General features: G+C 34.1%; 1 protein-coding gene across 4 annotated transcripts in view; it reads left to right on the top strand.

Moving 5' to 3' along the window:
• The window catches only part of krz (beta-arrestin protein kurtz), an 86,367-nt gene extending 69,718 nt beyond the window's left edge, over positions 1 to 16,649 (top strand). For 2 of the 4 annotated variants that reach the window (XM_081756227.1, XM_081756230.1), the window contains exons 12-13: positions 630 to 773; positions 1,398 to 16,649. In XM_081756227.1, coding sequence (XP_081612353.1) covers positions 630 to 773; positions 1,398 to 1,488 — 235 coding nt within the window. In that variant the 3' untranslated portion in view covers positions 1,489 to 16,649. The remainder of the gene's footprint in view (positions 1 to 629; positions 774 to 1,397) is intronic. The other 2 variants (XM_081756229.1, XM_081756228.1) reach the window with 2 other exon arrangements.
• The last annotated feature ends 453 nt before the right edge of the window (positions 16,650 to 17,102 follow it).

Genomic DNA, 17,102 nt, shown 5'->3' with positions numbered 1-17,102 from the left:
ACTAAAAGCAGGGAATTTGTGTTACTATTCGATTCAAAATCTCTTGTTGTCGCGAATTCTGTCGAGGAATTTGAAGCTTAAAATATATAAAACGATAATCATGCCTGTTGTTCTGTATGGTTGCGAAACATGGTCGCTTACTCTGAGGGAAGAACATAGACTGAAAGTATTTGAGAACAGGATCCTGAGAAGAATATTAGGACCCAAGAGGAACGAGAATGGGGAATGGCGGAAGCTTCATAACGAGGAACTACATAGTTTATACGGTTTGCCCAACATTGTTAGGGTCGTCAAGTCTAGGAGGCTTAGGTGGGCAGGTCATGTAGTTAGAATGGAAGAAAGTAGAAACGCTTTCAAAGTCTTGACTGGTAGACCCATAGGAAAACGACCATTAGGAAGACCTAGGCGAAGATGGGAGGATAATATTAAGATGGATCTCGCAGAGATAGGAATACAAAGTAGAAACTGGATGCAATTAGCTAAGGATAGAAGTCAGTGGAGAGCTTTTGTGAACGCGGCACTGAACCTCCGGGTTCCATAGGCCATAGAGTTAGTTAGTTAGTTAGTTAGTTAGTTAGTTTAAGGGTATCCTCATGTAAAAACATTCTCAGAGTGTGTCAATTTTTCAGGGACCTTGTGGCTGAGCTGCCTTTTGTGTTGATGCACCCGAAACCAGAAGAAGAGCTTCCTCCACCCAACCGATCTAGTCCTTCGATTTCCAATAAGGATAATCAAGATGTTCCTGTAGACACCAATTTGATTCAATTGGACACGTATGTAGTGAATTTCTTTACGTTCATGTTTATTTTGCATACATAATGAGTAGTGGCGAAGGAAAAGGAGTAACTTTACACACACACACACACACTTTCCTAACAAAAGGTTCTAACGATTCTACTAGTAGTAAGTAGAGGCATGCAAAATTCGAATTACATAGTTAATTTAAAAAAGAAAATCATATACACTACTACCCAAAAGTTTTTAAATATCCCAGATTTTTGTGAGCATCTGCTCTCAAGTAATTATTTTAACGAGAACTTGGCTGCTGTGTGTCAAAGATACTCTATGTACAGCATAAACTTTGATAGTTGGATCGAGATCTGATTGTAACTACATCTAATTGTATTTTTTAAATTTAAACCCCCCAAAAAGACAATTTGACATAAATATCACATCATATAATCAAAGTGCGAAAGTTTAGACGACATAGTGTTGTTTCAAATATATAAACCTCGTGGTGTCCCAAATATATAAATATGGGATATTAAGCTCAACTCCTGATTCTCATAAAGAATATGTTCGTTCCATCCTCATCTCACAGCATGAGGTGGAATAGTAGTAATAGTTATATTATTTTGTGATTCTTCTAATTGTTGGTTCTTTTGTGTGTTCCACAGGGATGGAGTGCCCCCGCCGGATGGTGACGATGATATAATTTTCGAGGACTTCGCGCGTTTAAGACTTAAAGGAGGGGAAACGGATGCTTGAAAACCTTTTATGACAGGTAAAATGAATGTTAGACTGCGTGTACTGTGCTCCGAATTTGTAACAAGATCCCAGTTTTTTATACCTCTGAACCATTAGAATCTGCTTTTACTATTATGAATACGTATAGAATGCCTATAGATTATATTAAGTTACTATAATAATGAAAAACATTAGGCCAAATAGTAAATCTAGACGCAAGATGCCGAAATAATTTAGCTTTGCTTTTTTTTAAAAAAAAAATATAAACCTAAACTATATATATATATGTAATTATATATATATATCTGAAACAACTATTTTTATTTTCATAAATATTTACCATGAAGAATATTATTTCCTTCTGTATCAATGTATTGACTCAAAAATGAGATGTAGATTAATTTTTTTGCGATTACGGAAAAGCATAACAATATCAATAATAATAATAATAATATTGTGCACAAGTATATATATAAATATACATACAATTTTTATGATAACAATTAAACACGAATTGAAGAAGTGTTCATGATACAGTTAACCTGATATATTCATTTACGAATAATATTGTGTATGGTGCATTTGCATCCGTTCGCTATATACGCTTTCTTTCTTTCTTCCTTTTAAAAATAAATAAATAAATGCATGGGCACAATTTATTTAGACTGACGATCATATTTACACCTTATCAAGAGCCACCTTTAAAAAAAAGAATTGTAATATAAATATTGTATATTGTATGTTTGTTTCCTTGCTAATTATATTAAGAACGAGGAAAAACTGAAGAGCGTGACTTAATAAAGTAATACAAAATTTACCATTTATTCTTCTGCTTGTTTTTCATAAGTGAAAGGAGACAATGAAATGCAACTTACCACAATCATAGATAATGTTATTCTACAACAGAAAATATGAACCTGAAGAGTTTTCAGTGTTGCCATCCATAGAAATTACAGTGCTGCCAGATTAACAATTCCCCCAAAATCTAAGTTACGGCAGCGACTAGAGGAACGAACTCAATTGCATTTGATTACGTATCATGTTGTTTTGGTATTCTGTGAACTCTTTTTAATTAACACTAGAATTTAATTTTAATAACTGTATGTTAACACTATTTTGTTTGTTACAAACTAAATACAACTATTATTAAAATGTAGTTCACAGGATTCCAAGACGTGATACGTAATCAAATGCAGTTGAGTTCGTTCCTCTAGTCGATGCCCTAACTTAGATTTTGGGGAAAGTTGTTATTCTGGTAAAACTGTAATTTCTATGGATGATAACACTGAAAATTCTTCAGGTTCATATTTTCTGTTGTAGAATAACATTATCTATGATTATGGTAAGTTGCATTTCATTATCTCCTTTCACTTATGAAAAACAAACAAAAGAAAAACTGATAAATTTTGTATTATTTTTAGTAAGTCAGGCTCTTAAGTTGTTTTTTCTCATCTGTGGTTTTTAAGTATGCATATCATTTGCCGTTGGATCGTTGTGACGTTTTAAGAGGAAACTGTGAGTGTGTGTTTGTGTTTGCGTGCGTGCGTGTGTGTACAAGATTGAATGTGTGGTGTAATAATGTAAGGCATTCTAGGGAAGAATGGTTGTGCAAAAATAATGGTTGTATTTTTTTTTCTGTATAGTTAAACGCTTTGTAATGTAACAATAATAATAATAATAATAATAATGATATTTTTTTCGAATTATTCGTATAATGAAGAGGAAAGTAAAAATGAAAAAAATAAATAAAAATACAATTGTACATGACATTACAATAAATAATAAAGAGAACTTATACCTCATTGCTGTAAGTATATATATGTGATGTGTGTTTAAAGAATGTTTCAAGTACTGTAATGCTGGTTTCACAGCATGTCAAATCCCGCGGTTGTAAAGTGGAAAAAAATTTAAGACAAAAAAAGCAAAAGGACCTAACGAATGACTTTGTTACGTCTGTAACAGTGATAATTATAAACTCTGTCATGTACACTGTACCAGTGAGAATCCAATTTACTCCCTGTTTTGTTTATGTGTCTTTCATTGTTCCAAATATTTATATTCAGTGTTGTTTGCAGTAAATATTTTCAGGGTTAAAGTCACTGCATTTTCGGGGTGTGAGCTTGAAGGTAATGGCCCAAACCGTGAAAACGTTAGAATAATCACATAATTGTGATGACAGCTTTGTATAGTAGTCTTCTGATGCAATTGCTATTTAAGTGAAAGGAGCAATTGAGTTGTTTTCGTTTCTGAATGGTTAGTACGTGTGTGTTCGGTGCGCATGGTCTCTGACTCGATTCCCGGTGAGAGATCAAAAGTTTTACTAGCAGTTAGTAATACACGTGAATGAAGAGATAGCTAAATTTAGCCTATTCGTTGACCATGTGTCACCCAATTGGATTGTGCGTTATCTGGCCAGTCATAGCCCTATGTGGGAATTTAGCAGTAGGAAATTAAACATGTTAAATGGTTGAGGTGTCGTACGATCATCCTTCAGTCACTTAAATGGCTATTAAGGACGACATGTTGTTGCGTCGTGTAACAAATATACATGTTCACAGGGCATCTTCCCAGGTGTTGAACTGCAGGCCATTACAAGAAAAAGAAAAAGAAAAAAAAAATATGAATTAATCCAGACAAGACGAGACTATAACAAAACATTATATTAGATACGATTTCCTCATGTACAGTTGAAATTTCCGAAGCAACCCTTGGTAAACAATGTGCACTTATTAAAAGTAAGAATTTTATTTAAGAAAAGTAGAAATCACACAATTTCTAAAACTTATTTCAACTTAATATGATATGTTATCTCGTTAAATTTTCACTGTTATGAAGCTTAGAATGTTATTTCCCTTTCTTTTCTTCAGTATTAAAATGTGTTGTTTAATTTTCGCAGAATAGAAGCAAATGAGCGAATGAAAACCTTAGTCCTTTACACAAACAAGCGACAGACATTAATGTATTCCCGAAAGTCAGGGAACATGGAAAATGGTCAACTTCATCTATTGCCTTGCTTGGGCCATAAATAAACTCCATACTGAGTTTGGTGACATTCTACAGTGTGGCCACACTGGACAGTAACTGTACATGAGGAAACCGCGTAGTCTCTCAACTGCGCTTCACGGACAACAACAGAAACTACACAAACAATAACACAACGAGAATTTTGATATTACGCATGCATTACTAAGAAAAGCTATACAGCGCTAACTGGTTACGAGGTATAAGTGTGGTGCTAAATTTGCAACTGAACGACTAGTCTCCATACTTCAAAACAACACGCATAAACAAATGCAGGATGGGGGAAGGGTAAGACTGCAAGTTAGATCGTGGTGTTTTAGTGTAGTGTTTTATATGCCAACATTGTAAACAAAAGAATATTTACTCAGATCTATTGATTCTGAAGTTATTGTATTAACAGGGTAAATAAACTTTTTGAATCGGAGGTAACTTACTATTATATTAAAGAACACCTAAGAAACATGTAGATACCTTCTGCTCACTACCATACGATATTATAATGTTTTGTAAGAGGGTTCAAAAAGACTGTTTCTTGGACAGTACTTCCTATACATTAAGTAAGTTTTGAAGATAAAAATAGGTGGTCAGCGTTTTTTGCATGTGACTATGCATATTATGTTGTTTTCTAAAAAAATATTTACATGTAAAAAAAATGCATATTAATAGATCTTTCATGTTTTATAATAGATTTCTAAGTGAATGTATTATATAGCCGTTCTAATATGTTACCTCTAAGTAAATAGTTGATAGTTTCTTTCCCAAAATAGTTGTCATGTCGCTTCCTAATGCAAATGTTCTTGTTTACACTGTATATGTATCAAATTTGTAGCTTTTGATGCCTTTTGATGAAAACAATTTATAGCACACTGCATTTAAAATAATGTTGTCTGTATGGTTTACTTTTTTTGGATAAGCATTTAAAGGTTAAGTGTCGTGTTGTAAGGAGAAATGGCTTCATAGACTTAACTATTTGGATGACGTTTTTGAATTGGCATTATTTGTGATAAATTTTGCAGAAATAGACTGTAGGACTGTAAAAGTTGGTATTCTTCTCGGGTTTCGTACGTTCAAACATTTACTTTGCATTCATGGTTGTAGTTGTGTGTGTGTTTTTCTTTTATGTAGATTTTTTTTTCAGCCTATAAAACGTGAACAGACACACAAGTTACATTATTGATCACATTTTGCAGTTCACTAAAATTCCTGAGAAGTGTTGAACTTTACAGTCATACGGTGTATATTCTCTAAAGTATAACAACGAAGAACTTACGCATTCTTACAGCAACTGGAAGATCATTGTACGATGCACGTTCGCAAGGTAAGTGTACTAGGGCCCTCGCGAGCAGAGGGAATTTGTTATTGCTATGTTGGTCACACTGCTGTGTAGCCTAGCTCCTATCCTTTTTAGCGAGTCCAATCACGCGTCAGTACGATCAAAACTGTGGCCATAGTAATATCTCCCGTGAAAGATGTCGGTAAAATCTGCTGCAAGTGCGAGATTCACAGCGTTATCCATTATCTTGTTGTGAAGAAAAAAACCTACGTTTGCAGTTTTTACCGAAATCAGATCAGTTTGTGGCGAAGGAATTTACGAATCATACGAGTATGTTTTAAACGGTGTCGTAAATTTAAAAACGGTCGTATCAATGTGCATGATGAGCAAAGAGTGAAAGACTGTCAATTTTGATTGATTCTCGCATTCTCCTGACCTGGCGTTTTCAGACATTCAACCTCCTTGAAGATGCACATGGGTGGGAGAAATGTTTCAACTGATGAGAAAATGAAGGTGGAGGTGAAGAATTGGGCAAAAGAGGTGGCGGCAGACTTCTTTGACAAAGGCATAAAAAAAATAATCCCCCATCTTATTAAGTGCATCGAGAGGGATGGCGACTACGTGGGAAAATAGTTAATATATGTACTGATATAACTATGTATTGTGCTTTTAATTAAATTTTTTGAAAGCTACAGAAAATCTAGTACACTTATTTTCTGGACGTGTCTCGTAATAATGTGATTTTCCTTACGATGCACTTTTGATTACTCAAATTGTCCCGCGTTATTTGGGTCTGTGCTGCTGTGAACGGTAATTCGTTTTCTTAGATAAGTTACTATTTAGAAGAAGGAGCTATTTTTATACTTTCATTTCAATATTTAGTTTTCCTTGTAATTACTGTGCACAACATATTTTCTTTTAATTTTTTTTTAAATTGTTATAAGTTAACGCATTCCATTGTAAGTATTAATATGCTTCTGCTATTGTAGATTTAACATTCCTTTGTAAATAGCGCTTTTATTGTTTTCTTTATTTATTTAAATTGGATTCTGTTCTATAGCAAGTAAAAAATAACTCTTCATACTCACCACTATAAAATAAAATGCAGTAGCACTTTCGAGAGACACATTTCTTATGAGTTGACTTGAAGTGTGAAAAAAAAAAAGATTAAAAAAGGTTAAAACATATGGTAAGGTGAAAGGATACAAATGATTATTCGAAGTAAAGAAACCAGTTCATGTCCGAAAACTATGGCGAATGAACTTGTATTAAATACTATGAAGATAGTCCTGGCCGGGCGGATTTCATATTGTTCACATCTCTTATAGCCTCGCTGTTGAAAGGAACGCTAAACTCAAAATCTGATCAGATCAGATAGTCGCTGTTAGACTCCTTTCAGATTATGCCGCGTGCCGCATCTTGCACGGCGCCGTGATTATTTGATTACCATTAGTATATATTAGGCTTTTCAGATTATTCAGCCACAGCGTTTCGCCAGGTGCGGCCTCCGTAAACATCAGCGCCCTTCAAGACGCGGCGCGGCGCTGCGCTATACACGGCGTGTTGATTACTATTGTCGCTTATTGTTCTCTGCAGACTAGACGACGTGCGCCTCACAAAATTCTGTTTGCTTGTTTATTGAAAGGTGATAGGAGGAGTTGCTTTTGGCTATCTTAAGAAATGGATTTCATTGAAGATAGAAATATTAATTAGTTTACTGAAGGAAAGGCCTATAATGTGGAACAAATGCAGCAGCTACAGGTTTTTGAATATTCAAGAAAAGAACCGATTTTCTTTCTTTATGCCTTCGTCTTTTAGATTTTAAGTAGAACCAGTACAAATATAATAACCTATCTCGATCATCCATACTGTCCCTATCAGTAAAACAACAAGTCAGTTTGACCCGGCAAAAAAAGCTGCCGTGATGTTCACGACAAAAACCGTATGTTTCACGACACGACTTTCGTACGCACGGCGCGACCCGTTCACAGCACGGCATGTAGTGTGAAAGAGGCCTTATTGTTTCTTTTTCTTTCCATGCGGCGGAAGTAAGTACTCCATGTTGGTCAATTTCTTTCTCTCCTTGATTGAGTTCCGGGTTAAATTCCTATAATTTAAATTCCTATTAATAAAAGGACTCCTATATCACAATAGCTGAATATGTTCGCGCTACTAGTACTCTCAACCTGCAGTAATTATCCGGATTGTGGTTACTCCTTAAGGAAAATAAGCATAATGTTATAATGTATGCGTTAAAAAACCTAAACAACTAAATATAATACTAAGGAGTCTTTTTACATTCAAAAATTTAACCCTGAATGCAGTCGAGGAGATAAAGAAATTTGGCCAATATGGAGTGACCTTTTTAATATGTGCTTCCACCGATTGGAAAGAAAGAGAAACAATAACAGTGTGAGGAGTGACTATCTCCATAGTTTAAAGGGGGTTCAATCACCATAGTATTTGTGGACGTGAAGTGGTTTGTTTACTTCGAATAACCATTTTTTACCATTTAATCTTCCCACATGTTTTAATCATTTTTCAAACTTTAATAATTCAACGGACGATACCCCTCGAAAGTGCTGTTGTTTTGTGATTTATAGTGGTGAGAATTAAGCGTTATCTTTGACTTGCTATTGTGACTAGTATCACTGCTCGAAGTCTATACTTTATTGAATTTTATTTATTAATTTAAGATGCATAATTGCTAGTTAGATTAATGTAAGATGCTTAAATGTTAGTTGCTATTTTACGTCTTAATATTTCCAACTTGTCGCGTAGATACCATAGCTTAGGGCTGAAACGCAAAGGTCACCAATACTAGGTCGAGAATGTTTCTGAAACCTTCATTGCAATCAAGATTTAGTTACAGTGAACTCCCGATTTAAAGGACTAATTAGCGTGAAAAGATGTCCTTAAAATCAGAAGACGTTAAATCGCGAATTAAAAACAATACGTATTTAAAATAGGACATTACACGTAAAATTGTGTTGTATAATGTAAAATATAATAAACAGTTTTGTTTAAAAAAATCTTGGTCACCTACCTTTCTTTAGATAGCCATATTCTAGCAGCAGTACGTAGGAAATTCTAATATTTTGGCTTTAAAACTGAAGATCTCAGTAAAATTTATATTTATGACATTTCATTCCATCTGTGGGTAAGAGTACATTGCTTCTCAGACATGTGAATGGCCAGGATTTTTTTTTTTTTTTTTTTTTTGAACAACACTGTACATACCATTTTAGAACATTTTTATTTCAATTATTGTGGCTGAGATCCTTTAATAGCTGGCTGCGGACCGGATTGTCACATTGAATTATTTCACAGACTTCGCTGTGCACTGTCTTGTTAGCTATTCTATTCTGTGCAAGTCTATGATCTTCACTTGTCAAGACCAAACGACTAAAATTGCGAATTGGCAACACAGCTGAGGTCATTCACATCTTTCCCCAAAGCAAAAAGAAGGCTTTCTCCGTAAAAGATTGACGGGGTGGGGCCGAAGTATGTTTCACATATTTTTCAAGGGCACACTTCAATAGAAAGGCTCTAGTTAATTAAATTTCTTACAACAACTATTAAGAAAGAAAAAGCCTCAAGCTTTCGTTGTTTTCTCGTTGAATGTTATTTCGTAATAATCAAAACATCTGAACTGTCTGAAATGTTCATAATAAACAACCAACATTTAAAAAAATCGAATTCTATCCGTTAAATGAAGAGTTTGTTGTATTATTAATTTAACACACAATTATTGACTTCATTATGAATATATTCTTTGCGAATTTGCTTTCTATGGTTACCACTTTAATGCGAGAAACAGTCCATTGACTTCAAAATTCTAAAGAGATTGCATTTAATATGAAAATGAGGTGATTATACCTTCTGTGCGAAGAATTCGACGCTGTAGCATTTAAACGTACAAGTTAAACAAAAAAGTGCCTAAGGACCAAATGAAGTTACTCATCATATAGGCTTTACTTTGTTGATCATTTTTTTTTTCTTTCACGCACTCTCTTTCTGCCGTTTGCGGACAATTAAAGCCAGGTTTTAAGGATTTTCTCAAGGCTCCTTATGTCAGATTCTAGCATCGGAATTGCCGAAGCGTCCATCTCCTTTTAACGTCTTCAATTCAGGGTTTTAACCCTAGTCAATCTTGTTAGCTATTCTAAGTAGCCTATGATCTTCACTTGTTGAGACTTTAAAACAAGGTACATAACCATTCATTCAAATAAGGTCAGTAGCATCGTTAATTCAAGTTTTGACACATTCTGTTGTATAACGTAAAACCACGAAGAAAGAAAAAAAAAATCGCTCCACTCTTCAAAGGACGACTCTTAATACGTCATTCAGGAGCTCAAAATAACAACTGCTTCGTAATCTGGTTTCTGAGGAGAACTAATTCTGTACCACCATAGCTAAAGGAACTTCATACCATAGTACTTGCAGGATGTTTTACTATTAACACTTGTGTACTGATTTGCAACAGGAAAACATCTGCAACAGGATGAAACCTGTTTGGTACAACTATCATCCACAAAGAAAGTTGCTTGATCACTCCATAACACGTCTGTCTAGGTCTCGAAAGCCCACTAATTATTTTTCACAGATAGGTAGACTTTTTTTTTTCTTTTGTTGATTGAGAAGTTGAGAGCGAATCCAGTAAAAGCGTAAGCATTAAGTCTCATGGTTTCTGTGCTGTACCGTACGTAGGAACACACTGGCAGGCAACTCTGGGTTTTTTCTTTAGGTCGTCTAGCAGTTAAGGAAGATTGTTTAGTAAGCTGCGTAGTGATAAAATTCAACTTCTTAAAAACACTTAGTCGAATTTTCTTTGGTCTACCAGACTTCGGTTTTGGATGGGGAATTACGATCTCACCTTGATTCCTAAAACGATTGACCAAATTATTTTGTGTGGAGCTTCACACCTGTTTGCGCGCAGGTATCTCATTCTTTTCTCCTTGCTTTATACAAAGTAATGCTAAATTTCACCGGGCTTTAAAACCTTGTAAGACAATAATGAAAAATAAACAACTCACAATTCACTCAATACAGCTAAAAAGAGCACAAATCTCATAAGAAGAAGCACATGCATAATCGCACATAACGAACACTAGAAACAAAATGATAGCACATGATTCCACACAAATTAAGATTAAAGGCCGTTCTAATGAAATTAGAAAGGGATTTATGACAAAATGCAGAAAAAAAAATAACATCGTTGGTTCGGCGTCAGTTCTTTTCGCACAGACGTATACCTCTAGTTCCTCAGATTCTATATCAACACAACTCAGTAAGTTGGTTATAGACTGCGAGAGAGCTTTACAACATTGATAGCGTCGTAGCCATTCCTCTCATTGAGTGGGAGAACTCAGCATTCAGGAATAAAACTCTCTCGTTTCTTTCATAATACTGTTACACCATGGTTAAATTATGGTAGGTGCTTACCTCTGTGGTGCAGGTTGATTGGTTTATTTGTTCTAATGTAGTGTCCCTTTTCGGTATCAAGGGTATATGTGACATGGACCTACAGTTAAGGTGGAATCCAAACCATTGTAATGGGGTCAAATGTGCATCAAAGGTGTAGTGCAGGTGGTCGAACATTGAAGCTGTTAAGTAAATTCTGGTATAAACACTTTTATATATAGCTATCTCTCGAAATTGTTCGGCCTATGATTTCAAATAATGATCTTTACCGTCTCTCAGTTTGACTTCTGTATTTGCACCATAGAATGCTTGATGTCGAAACGCAAAATGAATAACTTAGTACCGAACTTACGAAGAGACATTAGTAAACAACTCAAAGATAATCACTTTAGCTCCACCAAATTCTTATAGATCGTGTAAAAAAAAAAAATTATAACGTTGAATTTTCCTTTGACACTATCAACAGTATCAACATTTCTAAGGAAATTTGTTTAATAGGAATAGGATGTATGGAAGTTAAATACTTACACACATGCTGTTGATGTAATTTCCATAAATTACCCTATCAAACGCTGTTCCTTATCCAATTTTTGATACAGCTAACAGCGAAAATTCGACGCAATATATATATATTAAAGCGATCTATAAGAATTTTGAGGAGTTAAAATGAGTACCTTTGTTCTGTTTAGTGTTTTCTTAAGTTCGATACTTAGTAATGTATTTAGTGTTTCGATATCAGGTATTCTGTGGTGCAAGTAAAGAAGAATCCAGCAGTATGGGAAGATCTGCAGGATTCGGGATTTAAATTCCGAAATAAATTAATGCAAGACAAATCTTCAGCAAGTGTAGTAATTACGTGTACTACTATTGAGTCTGGCTGAGGATCTGGTAGAAGGAAAAATAGGACAAAATGATATGGGAATCTTATACATTATTCAAGTAACGCTCACTTCTTTCCAGAGTCAAACGTAAATGGAAATATTGCAAGATAACGTGATAACTTAATAATGTACTGTGATGAGTAGATTTAATCTTGCTTGACGGTGTAAGATAAAGCAAATCGTAGAAAATTGGGAGGCCTATAGAAATAGGAGCTACCAAAATATTGCCTCGCTTCTGAGTTGTGTGAGGTTCGTATCTCCTAAATACTCCTTCAGATGTTCTGATGCTGTGGATTTTATTTCCAGATACGTAAAGAAAGACTGAAGCTGTTCGAAATCTATAAAGAGAAGTAGGAAACATACTAGTCTTGTATGTGATAATGGCATTTCTTAAATATTAATTGTTAATGTTTTTGAAATAGTAGTAGATGATACGCTTATTGAGAAGGCTGGGTGATAAACTGGAAGTTTTTGTAGTATTTATACAACAAAATTGCTGCATTGCCAAAATTTAATATTTCAGGAAATGATCGTTTTCCCGAATGTTCCTATTGGCTGATATTCTTTTAAAACTAAATTTGTCCAGTACGTTTCAGAGTGGTTTAGTTATGTTAACAACTTAAGGTAGACGTGTTGGTACGTAATAATTGCTATTAAAAGACTTTAAACACGCTTATCTCATATGATTATATGTACAACAGAGTTGTCGCTACAAGTCTGTACAGTTTCATTATTCTGACTTGGGTAATTTCGAGCTTTAGAGACAAAAAGACATTAGTATTTCATTAGTATTTTACAATTTATGAAGTAACTCTTCCATTGTCACATTTTTTGTGCGTAGATTGATGTAGTGCTATGCAGCCGAAGTAGATTTACGAAGAGAAGTAACTTTTATTTATTTATTTATTTTGTGAACAAATTATCTTGTTTTTCGTTTAAGGAAGAGAAAATGCCAAGTGTATCGCTTAAATAAACTTTCTAATAGCACACATATATACCCCTGTCATTACATAAGGTTAGTTCAAGATAAATCGTGATAACTAACAATATGTATTACTTGAGAACCAAACTTTTTTCTCTTTCCTATTCAACTATAAATTGTTGATTATATCATCAGTACGATCCAGCATGGTAGTTTCCAGCGAAATGGGCGAAATTTGAACACAAAGTTTGGTATAACATTTTGTTCACGTAGGCATATTTTTCTTCTCGTGAATTTTTCGTGGAAAAGTGAATCATGAGATGTACACTCATGTCCAAAATGATTGTCGCATATCTATAACTGTCTTCTTGTAAGAATATAATTTGATAATGATTTTGCAGGGTACTTTTAATACTACTATGTGTATAATCGGAAAATGTATAATTGTGGTAAATTTCGTTGGAAAAGAATTATAAATACGAAAATTAGAATGAGTAAAACAAAATGCTGCTAAATGGACAAGAAAGTTTTATTTTCGTTTTATTCTTATTTACTGCTCTTTTGACATGAAATATGTCACATACATGTCTTTGCCGTTTGTACGCATACTAACATTATAAGAAATACCTGGCGAATTCGTTATCAAATTATATTCCTACAACAACATATTTATAGACATGCGACAATAATTTTGGACATGAGTGTACCTCATTCGAACGCTTGAGCACATAAGTTACGCTGTATACACGATAAAATAGTGTTGACTTCCCCAGTGAGACCTATAAGTTTGGAATCAGCGAGTACTACAAAACATATAGAAAATTACCAGTAAAACACCGTATCGATTATCGAGATTGACGTATGCCATCAACGAAGGATGTAGTAGTAGACGTTTCTTAAAATTTGTCCATTCCAATCTAGAAAGCAGTTCTAACGAGGAAGAATATACAGGAAAACTCCACACACTTTGCATTATCTAGTTGACGTCTTATATGAGGGCGCTATATGCCTCAGTGGTAGAGCGTTCACCCCTGGTGCGTGGTGCCCAGGCTCGATTTATGCTCGGGCCAAGTGGGCTTTGTGGTGGAGGTGCTGTTTCCCTCCACTTTTTTTATTCCACCACTTCATTCATTTTCATAATCGCCGTCTCCTTTAGTCTGTGGCACAACCATGGTATATGAAAAGAATTGAGACGTCTTATACATAGACACGTACAGTATTTCTTCATGAAATGATTACGGCATTCAAAACTTGAGATCGCTTGGGACATCATTGAATATTACTCAGTGGAGCTGATTTTTCTCCTGGGGAAATTTGGGTTTATATAGAACATGGAACCATTTTAGGGGTCGAAAAACTCCTAAGTCGAACCTTTATATATATTAGTGGCGTATTTAGGAGGTGGGCTATCGGGCCCACCCCCCACGGACATAAATTTGTTTTTCGCATTTCACGTACAACAATAATCCTTCTTACCATTTCTAAGAATTTCATTGACTTTTCATTTTCGTACGCTCTTTGTTCAGAAATAATAGTGTATTTGCCGAATTTCATTCCATGTAAGAACTGCCTTCTTTTTCTTCTTTCTTTCGTCCATTCTACTCTTCTGTTTCCTTTTTCTTAGTTGTTTCTTTGTTTAGTTTCTCCTATCATACTTTCAACCGTTGTTGTGATTCAAGTCTGCCAACACTAAGAAGAGCTGATAAGGGAAGCTGGTGTTCTACACCAATTTGCACGGAAATCAACATAACGGAACTTTAGTTATTATAGCAACTGAGTATTTACATCGTTTAGTTATAAAGAAAGTTTAACGTTAAAAAAAATCAAGAGGGGGGGAATAAGAAGCTCGGGAAATTAGGTAGGGCTAAAAGATGCTTCCTTTTTCTTCTATGAATAGAATAAAATGTTCGATTCACTGCTAAATTTTTGTGTGTATCATGATATCACATAAGATTCACCAGTCTGCAATTCTTGCCATTACAACTTTAATTTATGCTTAAATTAAAGTATAGTTAATTCTCGAACTCAGGCGAGCAACTGCCCCCCCCTGCCTCCCCATGTTGTACATAGTTACCCCCCGAAACAAAATCCTAAATACACCACTGTATATTAAATCTGATGGCATCTGTCCAATAGTCGAGGCAATTCGTGTCGTATAGAGTCATTCGATACTGCAATTCCATTAACGCTTCCTTGATGATTAATCAATCTGCTAAGCAACGGGTGTCATGACAACTGACTTCGTTTGACATAATTATTGGCCGCATCATAGAATTGGAATAGCCTTTATATGATAATGAGAGAAGTTAGTTAGTTGCGAATGAGTAAAATGAAAGAAATGCAGTGTCTTTAAAACTATCTTTCCATAATAATAATAATAATATAAAAAAACTCGTCGATGCCAAATGTAATTTTTGTAAAAGTGATTTTTTTAACATGTACAAATATTATTATTAATATTTAAAGAAAAAAAACGGTTGTGCATGGTAAATCCTGTAACACTGTATAGAATTTGCCGTATTATGTAATTTATATATAAATACAGTATATATATATATATGTTCTCTCTGTCGTCTTACGAATTTTCTATTAAATTATTATTATTATTATAATTATCACATCAATATTTTTTAATTTTCTTGCACCAATTCTCAGGTTGGCACAATAATGACTATTTATAATTAAAAAAAAAACATATATATATATGTAAAAAGAAATTAAGTTAACACTCAGTACTTTTGTATACAGGAATATTGTACATTTTTTTGTATACTATTGGCATATTTGGCTATTTTTTCCTCTGTACGTATAACAATATGTATTATTCTAGTTAAATGTGTATATTTTTGAGATATATTTGTGTGAATGTATGCAATAAATTAAAAAAATAAAAATAAAATAAAATAAAATAAAACGGAGTGAAAGTGTAAAGGTGTTACGTTGTAACAAAGCAAGACCTGACTCACAGAGTTAACAGTTTTAAAAAGTTTTTCGTATTCCTCGACATAAGCTGGGTATGATTGTATTTGAAGCAATTTTTTTTATTACATTTCCTCCCTTGTATTTTAAAATATACATATATATATATAAAATAAAGGAATAATCAAATTATTTTTTATTAGTATTCGTACGCTATTTTAATTATTTTATATTTATTCTCGACATTCAGTGGCAGTGAATAAGTGTATCATCTAGGAAGTTGCTTGGTTAACAAATAAATAATTTATTGACACTCAACTTCCTGGATATATCGCCCTGGTCGACTCTTAAATGTTTTAGTATTTTGTAGTATGCACGGTAATAGCATTTGCTTGACCATGTTCGATATGCACTTTTTATTTGTTTTTTTCGACTTCTTGTTTTTTTGTTTAAGGCCATCATTGTTTTAATATTTATAATACTTCTTTTGTTTGTTATTCTGTAAGTATGACGTCACTGTGAGTTGTTTGGCAGTAGTAATATGCTCTGTTGTATAGCTACAATTGTGTAATTTATATTCGTTTTTTTGCCGTGTTATTATGTGGCCAAGGCATATAACTAAAGCAGATTTTGACAGAAAAAAATATTCATAAGTACAAGTCAAATAGCATTTATGTATTAAATATTGTACTGCTTAAGTTATGTTAAACGTGACCAATAAACGCTGCACGAAGGAAGCATACATTGTGCTTTTCATTTATTTTTAGCATTTGTGAAGCCCTTATATGCGTTATTGTTACGGGTGCCCACGAGGAGGGCCTATGTTCTTCTTCTTTCTTTGAAATTTGTACGTATTCTCACATATTCGGTTCCTACCCATGTAAACGTAATTGTTCTGCTGGTGCTAAGTGATTTATTATACAGGTTAGCATAAATGATTCATTAGTTTTGAAAAGACTATTACACGTACACACATGAAACATATACAGTGAAACCTCTACTAACGGACATATTTTGTAATCCCCAAACACTGTAATAGGAAAAAAAAAAAAAAAAAAACGTTGGCAAACCTCTAAAGCGGACACTCTCTAGTACGGACACGGACAGTCTTTCCTGTCTTTTATAGGTATTATTTACCTCTGTATTACGGACACTTTCTCTAGGAACAAGTTGGAAAGTGCAGTAAAAATACATT

Source organism: Thermobia domestica, chromosome 4 (genome assembly GCF_964235325.1).
Source record: "Thermobia domestica chromosome 4, izTheDome1.hap1.1, whole genome shotgun sequence".
NCBI classification, from domain to species: domain Eukaryota; kingdom Metazoa; phylum Arthropoda; class Insecta; order Zygentoma; family Lepismatidae; genus Thermobia; species Thermobia domestica.
The sequence above is the reverse complement of the archived record's forward strand: the minus strand, read 5'-3'. Positions and strand labels throughout refer to the sequence as shown.